Source organism: Podarcis cretensis (genome assembly GCF_951804945.1).
Source record: "Podarcis cretensis genome assembly, chromosome: 12".
In the NCBI taxonomy this organism is placed as follows: domain Eukaryota; kingdom Metazoa; phylum Chordata; class Lepidosauria; order Squamata; family Lacertidae; genus Podarcis; species Podarcis cretensis.
In genome coordinates, this window is record NC_137181.1 from 46,427,178 (window position 1) to 46,440,879 (window position 13,702).

The following is a 13,702-nucleotide window of genomic DNA, read 5'->3' on the forward strand; positions in this document are numbered from 1 at the left end:
GAAGGTTCTGATCTCTTTGAGGAGAAGGCAGCTGCAGGGAATGAATGAATGATGATGATGGTGATGATGATAAATAAATAAATACACAGCGAAAGCTTAAAATCCAAGGTGTTGCACAGTTGAAATGTCCAGTGTTGAATTAGAAGCCAGTTGGAATAAAAATGTTTTCAAAAGCTTAAAATCTAAGGCTTTGCGCAGTCAAAACATCCAGCGTTGAATTAGAAGCCAGGTGGAATAAAAATGTTTTCAAAAGCTTAAAATCCAAGGCTTTGTGCAGTTGAAATGTCCAGCGTTGAATTAGAAGCCAGATGGAATAAAAACATTTTCACTGCCTGCCTGAGGAAACTCAGGGATAATGGTGCTCATCTAAGCTCTTTTGGAAGGGAATCCATAACTAGAGGGCGGTCACCGAAAAGGCCCTTTCCAGTTGTCCACGCTCCGCAGTAACACTTTACCTGATTGGCTCATTGCTTGTCTATACAGGCAGCAGCCATTAGAGGCTCAGTGAGGGCAGCTGACCTAGCCAGCATCCCAGTTCTGAGCTTGCTTTGTGAAACCTCCCCAGAAACTTCATTTGGTTGCACCTAAGGGACCTGATGGGAAGCACTGTCTTCTTCCAAAACAGGCTTGAGCAGAGCGAGTATAAGAGTGGCCTTGCAGGATTGTGGTCAGGGAATCCACCTGCATCGGAGCCAGGACCTTACATGAGTGGCCTCGGGTTCAAGAGTCGTAAAACAGCAGCACCCCTCTCCATGCCACCTCGCAAACTCCATTTTGAAACGGAGAAGCGTGAAAAGCCATTTCTTGATGTGGCATTTCTCCCTAAAGACCAAAAATGCTTACTGGTCTCACTAGGAGACAGTAACAGCACGGATTCTGCAAGCCTCAGTTCCTTCCTTGCTTCCATTTAAGACCCCCATTTGAGGAGGAAACTCACAGGTGAATCTGTTCTCTTGTATATGCGGGTTCTCCTGCTTCCAAGCTCGAGTTTTTGGTTGCCACTGCAAGCCCAACCTGCCTCCCACCCTTCCATTTTGCTGTCTCCATGGGGCATCATTTATCCCCCTGATGAGGTGCAGTCGTACCTTGGTTCTCAGACAGAATGCGCTCCGGGAGTCCGTTCAACTCCTGAAACGGCTCAAAAACCAAGGCGCGGCTTCCGATTGGCTGCTGGAGCTTCCTGCACTCAGCCAAAAGCCGCGCTGGACGTTTGGCTTCCGAAAACCATTTGAAAACCAGAACACTCACTTCTGGTTTCCGATCGTTTGGGAGCCAAAACGTACGAGTTCCAAGGCGTTCGGCAACCAAAGTACGGCTGTACTAGCTGTTCAAATTGCTGGCTTTGAGCGAGAGAGATGAAGCTCCATTTTTTGGGGCACTTCGAATGCTCAAGACACCTTGAGCTACCTATGAAGAAGAAGAAGAAGAAGAAGAAGAAGAAGAAGAAGAAGAAGAAGAATGGACTACTGCAATGCGCTCTACGTGGGGCTACCCTTGAAGGTGACTCGGAAACTACAACTAATCCAGAATGCAGCAGCTAGACTGGTGACTGGGGGCGGCTGCCAAGACCACATTAAAAGACCTACATTGGCTCCCAGTACGTTTCCGAGCACAATTCAAAGTGTTGGTGCTGACCTTTAAAGCCCTAAACGGCCTCGGTCCAGTATATCTGAAGGAGCGTCTCCACCCCCAATCGTTCAACCCGACACTGAGGTCCAGCACCGAGAGCCTTCTGGCGGTTCCCTCATTGCAAGAAGTGAGGTAACAGGGAACCAGGCAGAGGGCCTTCTCGGTAGTGGTGCCCGCCCTGTGGAATGCCCTCCCATCAGATGTCAAAGCAATAAACAACTACCTGACATTGAGAAGACATCTTAAGGCAGCCCTGTTCAGGGAAGTTTTTAATGTGTGACATTTTAGTGTATTTTTGGTCTCTGTGGAAGCCGCCCAGAGTGGCTGGGGAAACCCAGCCAGGTGGGCGGGGTACAAATAATAAATTGTTGTTGTTGTTGTTGTTAAAGTGGAAGATTTTTGCCTGTTTTGGAAGGATCTTAACAGTGTTGATACCTCTGGGAATAACGTCGACAGATCTACATGTGAAGAGGAGAGGCAGGTGAAGAGAAAGCCAGGGAGGTTGGCATGAAAAGCGTTCCCCAAGGCTTGCTTGAGCCCAAAATGATTTTCCCTCCCTCTCCACACTTTGAACAGCAGCAGCCCTTCGTGCCACGGCACAAACGGCTGTTGAAACACCCACTCACCAGATACAGGTGCAAGGGAAAAAATTGTGAGAAATCTAAGAGCCGGGGGGGACGGGGGGGACCGCTCTGAGACGTGTGGAAATAGTTGCTCTGCTTTTTGGATCCTGACCAAAACGAACAGCTTTTCTAATCGGCTTCATTATCTAGGAGTTGTCACTCAAAACGGTTCAAATTTTACTCGGAAGAATTTCCGGACCCAATTATCGTGGGGTGGGGCTTTCCTTGCCTGCAAACATTTCCTCCATTGGCAGAGCAAGGCTGTCGGGCGGCACGGAAACGTCCTCTAGTTATGTGACCGTTAATGCTTAATTTCAGGAAGGAAGTCTTTGGGGCAGATATCTAGGCATTGCAAATGTGGTTTTTGTGTGACTGTGTTTATTTGTTCTCTTCTTCTTCTTCACCTTCTCTGCATTTTCTTTATTGCTAATCTCCAAGTGGTTTCTCATTGATTTCAAAATGCATAGCCTCCAACATTTCTCCAATGAAAATAGGGACATCCTATTCAAATTAATAAATAATAATAATAATAATAATAATAATAATTTATTTTACTATTTATACCCCGCCCATCTGACTGGGTTGCCCCAGCAACTCTGGGCGGTTTCCAACATACTCAAAAACATAATGAACATTAAAAGCATTTTTAAAAAACCTTCCCTATACAGTGGCACCTCGGTTTACATACGCTTCAAGTTACAGACTCCGCTAACCCAGAAATAGTACCTCGGGTTAAGAACTTTGCTTCAGGATGAGAACAGAAACCGTGCAGCGGCGGCAGCGGGAGGCCCCATTAGCTAAAGTGCTGCTTCAGGTTAAGAGCAGTTTCAGGTTAAGAACAGACCTCCAGAACGAATTAAGTACTTAACCCGAGGTACCACTGTACAGGGCTGCCTTCAGATGGCTTGGGGGGGGGGGCGGATAACTCCATACCCTCCAACATTTCTCCAATGAAAATAGGAGACGTCCTAAGGAAAAGCGGGACATTCCAGGATCAAATCAGAAACTGGGGCGATTGCCCCTGGAAAATAAGGGCACTTGGTGGCTCTGACATAGGCTAAGTACTGTGGTTGGGGGGGGGGGAGTGCTGAGAGGGTCCTTGCCCCAAATGTCCTCCCCTTATGACACTACTGTATGAAACAGAAGGAAGAAGGGTCCTATGCGCTCTTTTTTGAACTGACTGACAATATGGACTTGATTGACATCTGGAGGACAAAGAACCCCCTGGGAAGAGAGGGAACATTCTTTTCTGAAGCCCAACTGACATGGACGAGAATCGACCAAATATGGATAACTAGAGGTCTGGCACCTAAGACGAGAAAGGTGGAAATCTGCCCAAAGACCTGCTCCGACCATAACGCTGTAAAGATGGATATGAGATTAAGCCCAACCGGCTCCTTTAGATGGAAGATGAATAACAACCTGTTTAGAGATCAGGAGATTACCAAAAAGGCCCAAAAAGCTTTGAAGGACTATTTTGAGATAAATTTGAACACTACGGTGGAAAAAAGAACCATCTGGGATGCAAGTAAGGCGGTCATTAGGGGGTTTCTGATACAACAGAACGCTGCAAAGAAAAGAGCACAAAATGAGAGAAAAGATAAGATTTTGGAGAAAATTAAAGAATGTGAGAAGAAGCTAAGAGTGAAACCGAAGTCAAAGGAGATTTTGAAAGAAATTAAATTTCACCAAGCACAATACTCCAAATTGATAAATCAGGAAGTGGAGTGGAAAGTTAAGTTGATGAAACAAAGATCATTCGACTCGGCAAATAAATGTGGAAAACTGCTAGCATGGCAGTTAAAAAAGAGACAAAAATTAAATACGATCACTAACCTAGAGATTGAAGGAAGAAATATTCAGAACCCTGTGGAGATTAGGAAGTGCTTCCAGAGATACTTTAAACAATTATATACTCAAGGGCCGCAAAACGAGGTGGAGATAGAACAATTTTTGATAAAGAATGGACTACCAAGGTTGTCCCAAGAAAACAGATCAATCCTGAACTGTAAAATAACACAACAAGAGATTGAAGTTGCCATTCAGAATATGCAACTGGGCAAATCCCCAGGGCCTGACGGGCTTACCTCCAAATATTATAAGACATTGAAAGATTATTTGATACATCCACTAATGGAGGTTTGCAATGAGATTATGGAGGGGAAGAAAGCACCGGAAACGTGGAAAGAAGCCTTCATCACATTGATACCTAAATCAGAATTGGAAAAGACACAACTTAAGAACTACCGCCCCATTTCCCTTCTTAATGTGGATTACAAAATTTTTGCAGACATTTTAGCAAACAGATTTAAAAAGGTGTTAAGCGAAGTGATTCACAAAGATCAGGCAGGCTTTCTCCCAGGAAGACATTTGTTTGCTAACACAAGGAATATTATTGACATTTTGGAACTTCTGCAAAGAAATATTAATACAAGAGCAGTGTTAATATTTATAGATGCGGAGAAGGCCTTTGACAACATTTCCTGGAAGTTTATGAAGAGAAACCTGGAAGGGATGGGAGTGGGACGGGGATTTGAAAATGGGATAGATGCAATCTATTCAGAACAAAAGGCTAAATTGATAGTTAACAATGTGGTGACAGAAGAGTTTAAAATTGAAAAAGGAACACGACAAGGTTGCCCTATTTCCCCTCTGTTATTTATTTCGGTCCTGGAGGTGCTCTTGAATATGATTAGAGGGGACCGGTTGGTGGAAGGAATTCAGGTCGGAGCGAAACAGTACAAACTTAAGGCTTTCGCAGATGACCTAGTTTTGACCTTACAGGAGCCAGAATCTAGTACGAAAAGGGCATTACAATTGATTCAAGACTTTGGTCGGGTGGCGGGTTTCAAATTAAACAAACAGAAAACTATGGTATTGGGAAAAAATTTGACAGTCTCAGAGTCAGAAAGGTTTCAGAAAGAGACAGAGTTAAACGTGGTTAAAAAAGTAAAATATCTAGGGGTGAATATAACAGGAAAAAAATCTCAATCTATTCAAGGACAATTATGAAAAGTGCTGGTCAGAAATCAAGAGAGATTTAGAAAGTTGGTCAAGACTGAAACTTTCCTTGTTGGGCCGAATTGCTGCTATAAAAATGAATGTATTGCCAAGGATGCTGTTTCTTTTTCAGACTTTACAGATTGTGGATAAAATGGAGTGTTTCGGGAGGTGGCAAAGAGATATCTCTAAATTTGTCTGGCAGGGCAAAAAGCCCAGAATTAAGTTTAAAATATTAACTGATGCTAAAGAAAGAGGGGGGTTTGCCCTGCCAGACTTAAGGTTGTACTATGAATCAGCAGCTTTTTGCTGGCTGAAAGATTGGCTGCTTCTTGAAAACACTGATGTTTTAGACTTGGAAGGATTTAACAATGCTTTTGGATGGCATGCATATCTGTGGTATGACAAGGTTAAGATTCACAAGAATTTCAAGAACCATATTGTAAGGAAAGCAGTGTTTAATGTCTGGACAAAATATAAAGACTTATTAGAAAATAAGACCCCAAGGTGGTTATCACCTATGGAAGCTAAGGCTGTGAAAAGACCCAATATGGAGGTCAAATGGCCAAAGTATTGGGAAATATTAGAAAGAGATGGAGACAATTGGAGATTGCAGAGATTGGAGAAACTAAAAGATAAAGTGTGAGATTGGTTACATTATGCTCAGATTAAAGAGGCTTTTAAATTGGATAAAAAGTTAGGATTCCAGGTGGAAAAATCGAAATTGGAAACAGAACTGTTAGAACCTAAGACTAAATTACTTTCAAGAATGTATAATTTGCTGCTGAGGTGGAATACACAGGATGAAATGGTTAAATCAGCTAAGATAAAGTGGGCACAGGACATTGGGTATAATATCATGTTTGCTGACTGGGAAAAGTTATGGACCACTGGTATGAAGTTTACGGCATGTAATGCCTTGAAAGAAAATATTATGAAAATGATATATAGGTGGTACATGACCCCAGTCAAGCTAGCAAAAATATATCACCTGTCAGATAATAAGTGTTGGAAATGTAAGGAAACTGAAGGAACGTTCTTCCACCTCTGGTGGACTTGCCCCAGGGTTAAGGCCTTCTGGGAAATGGTAAAAAAGGTATTTAAGTATACCTTTCCTAAGAAACCAGAGGCCTTCCTTTTGGGCATTGTTGGCCAGAGGGTGTTAAAGAATGATCGAACATTATTTATGTATGCAACAACAGCAGCAAGGATACTCGTCGCCAAATATTGGAAATCTCAAGATTTGCCCACGCTGGAAGAATGGCAGATGCAACTGATGGACTACATGGAGCTAGCAGAAATGACCGGCAGAATCCGAGACCTGGGAGAGGAAGCAGTGGAAGAGGACTGGAAGAAATTTAAGGACTATTTACAAAAACACTGTAAACTATATGAGTGCTAAGAAGGATGAGAGATTTGAAAACAACAGGGCCCCATAAAGTTAGTTGAAAAGATTATGAGAAGGAGTGAATTTTATGAGAAAAATAAATTTTGAATAAATATTGTGTTAAAACTAGATATCTAAGACCTAGATAAAAAATATTCAAAGTTAGGGACAAAACATTGGAAATATGTACAATAAGAATGGAAATAAGGTGATAAGTTGCTGGCCAAAGTTTTATAAATTTGGAACGCAGGAGCGCGAGATGTGAGGAAGTCCAAAGATGAAGAAAAGATGGGTATCACAAGATGTTAAATTTTATGTTTGTTTCTTTTATGTCTATTCTTTGTTTATTCTGTCTTTTCTCTACTGTATTAACAAAACTCTTAATAAAAAATCTTTTTTTAAAAAAAAGGGTCCTATGCACTCTTATCTGTGGCACGTCCATGTGAATCATTGTTTGTATACTGTTCGGTTCCGCAAAGTCTCATCCAGCTGCGAGGTTGTCGAAAGAAAACATTTGCTGCTCTTTTGTGTGTGCGCCCACGTGCATCTTTTAAATATTTCCCCTCCTGTCTTTTGCTTCGCAGTCTTGCGTTTAATGGCATCACCACCGAAGGGGGGAAAAGCATCGCAGAAGCCATGAAGCACAATAGCACCGTGAATATATTTTGGTAAGGATCCGCTTGTTGGCAGATTCTGGGAAGGGGGGCAGCTTCGTGGGGCTCACCTCTCCTTACAAGGAGAGGGGACATGGATTTTACATGGCGGGTTCACCTCTCTCAGTCCGTACCAGATTCCAGAATAGGCCTAGGTTGGAGTGGCAGATTTCTGTGCGAGGTACATGAGGGAACTGGAAGGATCACTTTGAGCGCAGAAGAGGCCAAGGCCAAAAATGTGAGGAGAACAAATAAACCACAGCAGGAAACTCTTCGGATTTTGTTTGGGGCATTTTTACCCTATCGCGTGAGACCAATAGCGGCCCCTCCCCTCCAGGCTGACAGTCGAAAAGACGACGCAAAAGGAAAGAGGTTTGAGGAGGGAAGAGGAAAACAAGCAAACCCTTAGAAAGTTACATCCAGGCTGAAGCACAAGGTGGCGCTCCAGCCGTGGTCGGGGGCAGCTCCTCTTTATCCATGGCTACGCCGACAGGGGGCTGTTGGGTGTCGGAGTCAAACGACACCCAGAGGATCACATGTTCTCCACCCCTGAATTATGACGTAGCTCCTACGATGACCAGCTGGAACGGAAACAGCAGCCCTGTTTCCCCTATCTCCCTCTGCTGCAGCCGGATAGGTTGAGTTTTGCATTTGGAGATCACCTCCCTTTTCTTTGTAGCGTGAGCCATGGGTCCTGTTGGAAGGGATGTGTTTTTTCGCAGCAAGACATCCAAGCTAATTTGCCCCAGCCAGGAAGTGGCGGTGATCCAACAGCTTTGTACTTGTGAATTAGAAAAGCCAGTATATCCTCCCAATGCCATGTTGCTGAGCTCTGAAGGGCCTGAGACTCTGACCAAATATTATTGATTGATTGATTGATTGATTGATTGATTGAATTTATATACCACCCTATACCCAGAGGTCTCGGGGCAACTCACAGAATAAAATCAAGATATAAAACCACAAAATACAGTGGAACCTCGGCTGTCGAATGTAATCCGTTCCGGAAGACCATTCAACTTCCGAAAAATTCGACAACTGAGGTGCAATTGCTGGTCGGCAAAATCCACTGAAAAAATGGAAGCTGTTTGACTTCTGAGGCGCATTCAGAAACGGAAGCATTCACTTCCAGGTTATGGTGTTCAAAAGCCAAAACGTTTGACTTCTGAAGCGTTTGACAACCGAGGTTCCACTGTACATAATGAAAATGAAAACAACAACCCACTAGCCCCCCCAAAAAATACATTTTAAAAGGGCATAGGATGTCAGCATCGCCCTTGAGCCAGTGCCACCAACTGGACTCATCCACTTCAGCCCCGACTGGGCTAGGCGAGCTGGGTAGCACTTCCAGAGACCTCCTTCTGCACAGAAACTGGTCAAAGTGCTGTGGACTCACAGCTTAGAGTTGTGAGCACCGGATTCACTCCAACAAGAAGACAGTCGTCGCACAGCAGAGTACAGCAGAGTATAGTGGAGCATAAACGACTCGGAGAGCAGCTCTGTAGAATATCTTCTTTTATTTATTTATTTTTTATAAAAAATTTTATTAGGTTTTCACATTTTATAAAACAAAAACAAAAACAAAACATATATATTTTTAGACTCTTATTTTCATTACCCCCTTTCCTTGACTTCCCCCCACCCCCTCTTCATACATCCCAATTCCAATAATTAGTTCAGCAAATTCTTATCTCACATCTTTAACATATTATTGTTATTTTTAAACTTAGTCCTTTTTACTTATCCAAATTTAATTTATCCATTTCTCTTTTAAACATTAAATCTTTTTTTCTAAGGTCGACCTAATTACCCTTCCACGAATTTCTCCCTTTGTAATTTTGTTAATTATATGTCATAATGGCCAAATACAAAAATCATAAAATTTTAACATTCTGTTCTCCCCTCCCTCCCTACCCCAGTTTCCATCCCTTCCCAAACAATTATCCTAGCCCGGATTCCTCACATCAGAGGCCTTCAAGTCTCTGTCAGTCTCTCTCTGCCGATTTTGTTGGTAGCCCTTTTTGTTGGTCCTCAGGTCTCGAAGGAATTCTGTCACAGTCACATCATATTTTCTTCCATCCAAGATACTTAATAGCAGTTGCTGCAAAAAGTCAGTTGATCTCCCATACTCAAAGAGGAAGTCCCAATCATATTTCTTTACTCTTTTGAATTCCAATATTCCAAATGCTCCCGGGACTTCCTCCTTCATCTTTCTCATCTTTCGCAGATTTGTAATCCAAAGATCTTCTTCTTTATTTCCTGACAATATGGGCTTCTGATTGATATTTTCCTGTACTTTTTCCATTCCTTCTTTTCTCTCCACCGGTTCCAAAAAAGTCTTTTCTGGTTCAGCTGCAGATTCCTTATCAGACAAATCCTTTATGCATTCAGCAGAGTCGTTTGTTTTGGGATTCAAGGTCATAAGTTCTTTGTTCATAGCCGTACTCTGCTCTTGCAGGATTCCCACGAGAAAAAACATTCTTTCTATTTCTGCCAGTAATTTTCCCTCTGCAGCCATTGTAATGTCTCTAGTTCCCCCTAGGGGGATTACAGTTGCTTGATAGTCCTTTTCCAACAGCCCGTTACTTTGTTGTTTATGACTACGTTGTTTCCAGCCACCTCAGTTCAAAAACAACACTTTTAGTTCAGAGAGTTATTAAATAACAAAGTTCTTAAATTTTAGCCGCTCGTTTGACAGCTCCTTTGACAGCTGTCAAACTCCTTGTTCTTTTTCCTCCGGCTCACACACAGGACGCTCCCGGGTTCGGGAGGGGGGGGGGTTACACAAAAGCTTCCAAAACTCCTCACTTTCTCTCCAGCACAAAGACTTCTTCTGTCAAACTCATGGAAATATTTTTTATCTAACACCCAAAACAATACTCTCCGCCTTAGTCCACCGATCCTTGCTTTAGATCGTTTGTAGATAGGGGGGGTGCGGACTTCCCTTTAGCACATCCCCCGGTTGTACCGAATTCAAAGGTATAGATTTTAAAGTCCAAATTCCATTCTACTCACGGGTTATTTGTTTCCAGTCCGAATTTTGGGAAAAAAGTCAGCGCTGTCCGGCCATGGCTCGCGGCTTCGCTCCACTGAAGTAGCAGTCTACTCTCAGCACCACGCCGCTCCCCGTACCCTCTCCGTAGCCTTTAAAAAGGCTCTTCGTGGGTCAGGGAGGGCGCTTAAAGGTGCCCACCGAGTCACCAAGTCCGCAGGCTTCCGCGCCTGCGGTTTCTGAGGGTCCCCGCGTCGCCGGCGCGGTAGGACTCGTCTTCAGTAGAGCCGATTCCCTCCGGAGCTCGGAGGGAATCCGCCATTAGCCGATCGCGCTAACCCGGAAGTCCAGAATATCTTCTTTTATTCTATCTACAACTATAATTCACAACTATGTACAGAGCTAAATGAGGTCTAAGCGAAAATGCTGAACTGCACTGAGTGTCTGCAGCTGCTCTTAGCAGCAACCTTATCTATACACACGATCTCTCTCTAACACTCAGTCTCTCTCTCTTTGATGTGAGGCTGGAGCGGAATAAGTAGAGAGCAGAAACCGCCCCCTCCTCTCTGGAGAATCAGCAGAGAACATCAGCAGATTCTTGGATATGGGAGGGGTGAAATCTCCTCAGATCAACCAAAGGCCTGGTTAAAAAGGAATGTTTTTGCCTGACGCCTAAAAGTGTATAATGAAGGCGCCAGGCAAACTTCCCTGGGGAGAGCATTCCACAGAGGGGGAGCCACTGCAGAGAAGGCCCTGTTCTCGTGTTGCCACACTCTGGACCTCTCAAGGAGAAGGCACATGAAGAAGGGCCTCAGAAGGTGATCTCAGGGTCCGGGTAGGTTCATATGGAAAGAAGCAGTCCTTGAGGTACTGTGGCCCTGAGCCATGGTGTGTGTGTGTGTGTGGTTTTTAACCCACCATGGTTTTCCTAGCATTTCAGTGTGTTCCGAATAATTCACCACCCCAACCTCCACATTCGTATAGTTTCAATTCTTGGTTCCACGTCCTCCTTAAGAGTAGTTCCGCAGCAGCAGCCATTGGCTTCTGAATGTCTTTGCTGTCACTTCTGCCTTCTGCTGCTAAGACCCTGCGGGGTTGTTCTAGCAGCCCAAGGATGTCTGAGCTAGCAAGAACCAGCATCAGAGCTGAGACCACATCCAACCCCAGGGAGCAGCAGCGAGTTTTTAAAAAGTAAACACTTTTAAGTATCCCCGGTATTAAAAGCAGCTGATTAAGTTGACTAAACCTGATGATTAAATGAATCCAAAATGAACTTGGGAGCGTACGGCGAGAGATTTCTTGCATTTTTCGCTCTATAAGACACACTTTTTCCCCTCCAAAAATGAAGGGGAAATGTGTGTGCGTCTTATGGAGCAAATGCAGGCTCCATGGCTTCAGCGACAGCAACGCGAAGCCTCCGAAGCGCAGTGGGAGAACTCCCACCGCGCTCCGGAGGCTTCGCATTGCTTTCTCTGAAGCCTGGAGAGCGAGAGGGGTCGGTGCGCACTGATCCCTCTTGCTCTCCTGGCTTCGCTTCGCTGGAGAGGCACTGCACAGTTTTCCCTATCTGCTCAGCACCCCTTCAGCGAAGCAGGAGGAGAAATGGAAGGGGCTCCGTTTCTCCTGCTACTTTGCTGAAGGGGCGCTGCGCAGAGAGGGAGAGAATTTTTTTTTCTTGTTCTTCCCCCTCTAAAACTAGGTGTGTCCTATGGTTGAGTGCGTCCTATGGAGCGAAAAATACGGTAAATGTGGAAAGGGATGGAAGGCTAGAGAGAAACAGTCTGGAGGGGTGTATAGCTAGATTTTTGAACCCTAAATTACAGATCCCTGGAGGAAAGAGGGATCTTCAGTGGACAGCAAGAGACATTTCCTCCTCTCAAACCGAGTTATCCAGGTAGATAAGTCTTCATCCCATTGCCTTAACGTACAGGGCAGACCAATGGAGCTTTTGTAGCACTTCTTTTTTATTTGTTATTCCACTCTTCATTTAAAAGAAATCCCAGCACAGATGACAACAAACATCAGCAAGCAGTGAGCAATCTAGCATTAGCCAGGTGCGTTCGCACGGCCTTTCGTGGCACACCTGTAAGACACCCCGTAATTATCGTAAGGAATATCTTGCGACTCATTTGTGCCCCAGACATTCTCCCTCCTGCACCTTTGAACCGGTTTTGAAGCAGAGACACTAAACACTCCACCTGACACACTGGAAAGCCAAGCCCTCTTTTGTTCCATCATCGTTCTCACAATGCCTGGCTGATCACAACAACCGCGTTTCTGGAGACAATAAATTATTGTGCTTTTGGAACAGCCAGTCCCGGCGTTGACGGTAAAGGGGAGGCAACTTTGGATCGTGTCCCAAGTGGTGCCCGGGATCTGATGCAAGATGGCAGGCCGCAACGCTGTTGAAGGCTTGAACCGTGAATCAAAGTCCATCCAGTTCAGTATTGCCTACACTAACTGACAGCATCCCTGCAGGGTTTCAGGCAGGGACTTCTCCCAGCCCAACTGGAGATGCTGGGATTTGAACCCAGGACCTTTTGCATGCAAATCAACTGCTTCAGCCACCCCTGAGCCACATCATACATTACAACCGCACCTTGTTTCTCAGCGGCTCCTCTGTCTTCATTTCCGTTAGCACTCACTGGCTATTGTTAGAGAGCTCATTTCTTCATTTCCCAGGGAGATTTGATTGGTGCCTTCATTATATGCCTTTAGGCGCCAGGCAAAAAACATTTCTCTTTAACCAGACCTTTGGGTGATTGACATGCAATGCCCTTTTAAAATATGTCGGGGAGGGGATTTTGGGGTTATTCTTGTTTTTATTTTTATTATGTCTTTTGCGTTTTTAATATTGTGATTTTTATCTGCCCTGAGACATGTGGGTAAATTATTTTTATTTAAATAATTTTTATTTGGCTTGACAAGTATAAGATTATAACAATACAAAGTACATATCCATATTTAGAGATTCCTCTGAATCTCTGGACTTCCTCCTCCTCCTATTGTCAATATTTTCAACTGCATATTATTCAGTAATCCATATTTTATGTCACTCCATTGTCTCCATAGTACTTGCTACATTACAGGTGCTATTGCAATCCTGCTAATGTTTTCATCTGCTTAGAGTGGTCTCCCAGATAAGTTATAAATGTTTCCCATTCTTTGTTAAAAGTTTTGGTCTTGTTGGTTCCTGAGCTTTCCAGTCAGTTTTGCCATTTTGGCATACAGTGGTACCTCGGGTTACATATGCTTCAGGTTACATACGCTTCAGGTTACAGGCTCTGCTAACCCAGTAATAGTGCTTCAGGTTAAGAACTTTGCTTCAGGATGAGAACAGAAATTGTGCTCCGGCGGCGCGGTGGCAGCAGGAGGCCCCATTAGCTAAAGTGGTGCTTCAGGTTAAGAACAGTTTCAG

At 44.0% G+C, this 13,702-nt stretch overlaps 1 protein-coding gene across 4 annotated transcripts in view; it reads left to right on the top strand.

Annotated features, from left to right (window-relative positions):
• The window catches only part of NOD1 (nucleotide binding oligomerization domain containing 1), a 40,907-nt gene that overhangs the window by 22,072 nt on the left and 5,133 nt on the right, over window positions 1–13,702 (top strand). For all 4 annotated transcript variants that reach the window (XM_079947194.1, XM_079947193.1, XM_079947196.1 and 1 more), the window contains one exon: window positions 7,224–7,307. In XM_079947194.1, the coding sequence (XP_079803320.1) occupies window positions 7,224–7,307 (84 nt within the window). The remainder of the gene's footprint in view (window positions 1–7,223; window positions 7,308–13,702) is intronic.